Raw genomic sequence first — 5,467 nt, forward strand, 5'->3', positions numbered from 1 at the left:
CAGCATCGACTCCACACAATTTCAAAAGCAACATCTCTGCTCCAAATATCCATCCTTCCCAGGTAGGAAACGGCCTCGGCTCCTTCTGTCCTCCTCCTCCTCTCCCTGGTCTCTTCTCCAGCTGCGTTAGAGACACCCAGGCAGCACCGCGGGGCCGCATCCTGCACACCAACCCCATGGCCGTGACCCGAAGTGATGCAGGGATGGGACGAGTCACAGCATCCAACCCACGGCCGCTCGGACACGCTCAGGGCGGGAAGGAAAGATGGAGAGCGGAGGATGAAGATGGGGAGCAGCCGACACGTCCCCACATCCTTTCATTTTTCTGGATCTGATGGGTTTTTCTCGTTGGGTCCTTTGCTGTTTTCCCTCCTCACCTTCAGCACTAACGCAACGTCCGAGCGCCAATCTCGCACTTGGCACGACCCCTGCGCAAGCCCTTGCCGCCGCTCTCCTGGCCGGGTGCTATCTGGTCTCCAGGGACTCCAGATATTCCAGTGCTATGTCGTAGCAGAAATGATACTGCTCCTGTTCGGAGAGAGAAAAGAGGATGTTATGATCCTGAGCAAACTATTTCCCAAATCTGTCCCTTTTCAAGGCAAAATAAGTTTCAACAGAATCACAGAATGGTTTGGGTTGGAAGCGACCTTAAAGCCCACCCAGTGCCACCCCCTGCCATGGGCAGGGACACCTCCCACTAGCCCAGGTTGCCCAAAGCCTCATCCAGCCTGGCCTTGAACCCCTCCAGGGATGGGGCATCCACAGCTTCTCTGGGCACCCTGGGCCACTGCCTCACCCCCCGCACAGGAAAACATTTCTTCCTACTGAAAAATTTCTTCCTAAGTAAAAAATTTCTTCCTGTTCAGATAGTTTATTGCTACACCAGGCAGCACCAGCACGGGGCTCCACCACCCAGCCTCAACCCATGTCCAACCACCCCACTGCTGCAGTGATTGACATGTGTCAATCAGATGGTGGCAGAGCCGTGGAAACGATGGGTTCTAGGCTCAGAGGTGTCTGAAATAAAACCATGGGCATGAAATCGAGGCGTGGTTTGATTTCTGAGTTCAGCAGAGGCTGCACATGGGGAGGGTGCCCAGGCGAGCATCCAAGGTCTGGGTGTGGGATTACCGGAGACACCCTGTCCCGGCTGCCAGGACGCTTCTCATCACAAATTCTCCTGCTGCAGATAAAAAAATGCCATTTTCTATCCCTGGCAGGAATTCACTCTAGGCATTTGCTTTGCGTGGAGGGGGGAGAGGCATGAAGGGAAGTCCCAGAAGCTTTCACTTCCAAAACTCTGAATTTTCCAAGGGAAATGCCAAAACAAAAAAGAAAAAAAAAGAGCATTGTGATGCTCAGGTCAAAGTTTGGTCTGCCTGTGACGGCTGGGCTGGAGCCAAGGGGTGCAGGTGGGAAGGGTCCTCTCCAAACTGCAGTAGGACCGAGGTCACCCTCCCATCCCTTCCCTGAGACAGGGACAGATGGGGTCAGCATCTTCCCACCCTTTGCTCCCCAGATGCAAAAGGCAAAGCCCAGCATGGCTGGCTCTTCCTTTCATAGCAAAAATCACTGAAATTGGGCTTGCAAAGGCAGGTTCATCCTTGTTCTCCTTCATGTGACCTGTCCTCCCATCCTCGTACAATGGGGGATCTCAGACCTCGGAACTGCCCATCCCCATGAGATGCTGGTCCTTTGAGCATCCAACAAGCAAAACCAGCCAAAGTGGGGGAAAAAAATAAATAATACAAATAAATCAGGTTTTTGATGCTGCTACACGTGCTGGGATATCAGGTGGGAGCATCCCAGGTACAACAGCAGGGAGGGAAAAGGGAGAAGCTCATCTCCCGAAATCCTCATCGGCAAAAAATCCTGTTATCCCCCAGGCAGGTGGGTGGCTGCTCAGGGACCCCAGGTGGGAGCGGGCAGCAGGGGAGAAGGGCTTCGAAGTGAAGAGGCTGCGAGGGCTTAAATTAAAAGCACATAATGCTTTTTGGATTAAAAAAGGGGATTGTTTCCATTTATCATCATACAAAAATAAAGCCCCCAGGCAAACGGAGGGGGAAGATGCATGGGCAGCGGGGAACTGCTCCGTGCCGGCTGCTCTCTGCTGGGCTGGGGCTCTTTACACCGGGCAAGGATCCGGCCTCCCAGTCACTCCAGTAGATTGGGATTCCCAGAATAGATGGTTCAGGTTCATCTGAGGCTGGAGGACGCTTGTGTCCTGATGTGAAATGGTTTAATACCTTTGCAATTTAGCCCAATGGGTCTGGTGGCTTCACTCTTGTCACATCATCTCTCCATTATCTGCATCCCTCCCTCGGCTCCCCATCCCCTCCACTTCAATTCCTAATGCAAATCACATCCCCCTCCCCGAAACCATTTCATTTTGCAACTTAGGGATTTTTATAATCTAAAGAGGGTAAATATCTCCGGCTGACGCGCTTTCAAAACATCGCTAGGCACCTGGATTCCCCCACCACGGGGACGGCCACGCGCCTGCTCCATCCCCTGTCCCGTCATCGAGGGTCTCAAATAGGACACGGGCTTTTCACCCTGACCCACTGCCACCTCCAGCCTCCCTGTCATGAAACGCAGCTCCATCGCTATCCCCAGCAGCTCGTCCAGCAATTAATTTCACTCAAAATACAGTTCCTCTTTTCTGTTTGCAACAGGAATTTGTCTGACTCCACCTCAGAGCTGCTCCCGGCACCGCAAACCCTCCCAAGAGCTGCAATTACATTCTGTGAATTAATGCAAACCTACTTTATTACTCCTGGGAAGGATTTCTGACAAGCCCAACGCCAACGCCGAGGACATGTCGGCACGGCGAGATGACGGCGAGCCCCAGGCTCCTTTCAAGAGCTGCCTCGCCCCCCTGGCCACCCCAGCCCGTGGCACCGTGCCGGCACGCTCCCCAGGACATGCTCTGCATGAGGATGCCCACGATGCTAATGAGGATTTGGGAAGGGAAAGGAGGTTTTTTTGGGGAGGGGAGCATCCCCAGCACCTCCCAAAAGAGGGATGAGTGAGGACCAACAGCCAGGGCGGACACTGGCGGTGGCTGGTGCTTACCAAGGTCTCCACCATATTTGGCTTGTAGTTGCGGAGGGTCTTTGCAGCATAGAAAACATCTGCCATGTTGTGACACTTGATCATCTCCAGGATCATGGTGGAGGCACAGAAGGTACCGCTCCGGCCACCTCCGTTCCTGGTAGGAGAAATACACATGATGGTGGTGAGAAGATGGAGCATCTTCCTGCTCCCTATAATCCCCCCTTTCTCCATCCATCCCTGCATCCCAGGAGATGTCCCGGAGCAGGGGCTCATACCCCAGAGTTCTCCCAAACTGGGTGACCTGAACCAGAGCCGTGGTGACAGGAGCAGCGATCCTGCTCTCTGGTTCTCACAAGAGCCACAACAGAGCATGAAAACTTTTTTTGGACCATCAGGGCTGGATCTTGGACATCTGGGCTCAATTTCCAGCCCTCCCATGGACTGATCCCTCACATGGCCTTGGGGAAGCTGCTGTGTCCCTCCACCACCCTCTTCCCATCTGCAGGGTGACCCTGGGCTGACGACCTGTTGGGTTGGAGGAACCATCCCAGGTTCCACCCAGCGCAGAGCTCGCCGGGTTCCTCGCACCATCCTGGCCTGAACCCACCCCACACCACCACGCCTGACCCCTGGCAGCAAAGGGGACCAGGGACAGGAAGGGAGACCGTGACATCGGTGTTTTATAAAGCGTGTGCTGAAATTATCCTTCGGCTAATGAAGACGGGCGAGGCTGTAATTAATTTTTGATGAAAGGCTCGCCTGCTGTCTCTACACATCTGCAAATGTGCGAGGTCCCATCCTGTGAGCCAAACCCGTCTGGGAGGAGGGAGCTGAAGAGCATGGCCACCTCAAAGAGAAGCAGTGGTGGGAGATGCACAGCTCCTGCGACATCCCTTTACAGCCTGTTACACGCAGGGGACGTGGTGACAGGGCTGGGACCTCTGGTTGAGGCAGGAGACCAGGATAAAGGGTGGGGATGCTGCTAGTTGGTGTCACTCCTGTTGAGCATCCATCCCACGGAGGAGGTTTGGCATGGTGACCACAAGGTCCTCATCCAAAACTCATGTTATGGGAGAGGCAGAACCAGCTGGGCACACAGTCACCCCAGTGAGGGCTTTTTAGAGGATTTCCAGGGAAGGTGGTGGCGTGTCCCCCCACAGCAGAGCCCGCTCCTCTCCAGCTGACACTCACAGGCAGTGCACCACCGTCCTGCCATCGCCGCTCTCCTTCTGCCACCTCTCCACCTGGGTCAGGAGGTGCAGGAAGGATTTCTTGGAGTCTGGTGTGTCTCGATACGCCGACCACCGCAGGTACTGGAAATGCCGGACCATCAGGTGTCCCTCCTGCAACTAGAAAAGCAAAGCTCATCGTTGGACCCATGGGCTGCCCTCATTTGCCTGCACTGGAGGTCTGATGGAGGGCAGGAAGGGTTTGACATGCTTTAATGGCAGAGGAAGAGAGGAAAACCCTCTCCTGGTGCTTTAAGATGGATGGTTCGTCTCTCTGCTCCACAGCTCCCACTGACCCACTGGTCCCACCACCCCATCCCACCACAGGCAGCTCCGCTGACATGGTTTATCCTGACCCACGGCATCTGGGTTTGTCTGCGTGTCTCACCAAACCTGTGACCAGACCCCTGAGCCTCCCCAAGGCTTCTCCATCACGTCCTTGTCTTGCACGCAGAAGATCCCAGGAGATGTTTTGTTGTGTTTGCTATAAACCAGCAGGCTGAGAAGCTGCCACCCACGGCCACCGGGAGCGTTGGAAGTGTGCCCTAATACCCCGGTAATCTAGTTAGTTGTAAAACCTAATCTGGTGAGCAGGCTCCAGGAGGAAGATTAAACCCTCAAAGCCAAACGAGGCCAGGCTTTAGCCAGGCAGATGGGGGCTCTCGCTCACAAGGTACTCAGAGCATCCCGACTACCAACGGGGTAAAGCTCTGGGTCACACACACCAGGAGCATCCCGGGACTCAGTGTCACACGTGTGGGGAGCACGTATTGGGCAGAAAGGGGAGGTCAGGCGCAGATGTGGGATCCCCAGCTCTGGAGGGCCCCATCCAAACAAGGACCAGGTTGCCCAAAGCCTCATCCAGCCTGGCCTTGAACCCCTCCAGGGATGGGACATCCACAGCTTCTCTGGGCACCCTGGGCCACTGCCTCACCCCCCGCACAGGGAAACATTTCTTCCTGATATCTAATATAAGAAGCTCTGGGTGATGCCCCAGCCCCTCCCCAAAGCAGTGGCTTACAAAAGCAACCCACCCCCTGCCCATGAGCCCACCCAACCCAGCCCTGCCCTGGGAGATGCTGGGGGTGCCTGGGCACACGCATAGACACGTGTAACCCCCCCGTAATCACCCTGCGCTGGCAGAGCCAGAGGAGAGACCCTCACCCGTGTGATGTTCTGGA

General features: G+C 55.2%; 1 protein-coding gene across 1 annotated transcript in view; it reads right to left on the minus strand.

Moving 5' to 3' along the window:
- Nucleotides 1–465: 465 nt before the first annotated feature.
- Nucleotides 466–5,467, minus strand: part of PTPRU (protein tyrosine phosphatase, receptor type, U) — a gene marked incomplete at its 5' end in the record, with an annotated part of 26,660 nt that continues 21,658 nt past the window's right edge. The window contains 4 exons of the mRNA XM_010077993.1: nt 466–528; nt 3,076–3,211; nt 4,249–4,406; nt 5,451–5,464. Of these exons, the coding sequence (XP_010076295.1) occupies nt 466–528; nt 3,076–3,211; nt 4,249–4,406; nt 5,451–5,464 (371 nt within the window). The remainder of the gene's footprint in view (nt 529–3,075; nt 3,212–4,248; nt 4,407–5,450; nt 5,465–5,467) is intronic.

This window comes from Pterocles gutturalis, unplaced genomic scaffold (genome assembly GCF_000699245.1).
Source record: "Pterocles gutturalis isolate BGI_N339 unplaced genomic scaffold, ASM69924v1 scaffold20883, whole genome shotgun sequence".
Classification (NCBI taxonomy): Eukaryota; Metazoa; Chordata; class Aves; order Pterocliformes; family Pteroclidae; genus Pterocles; species Pterocles gutturalis.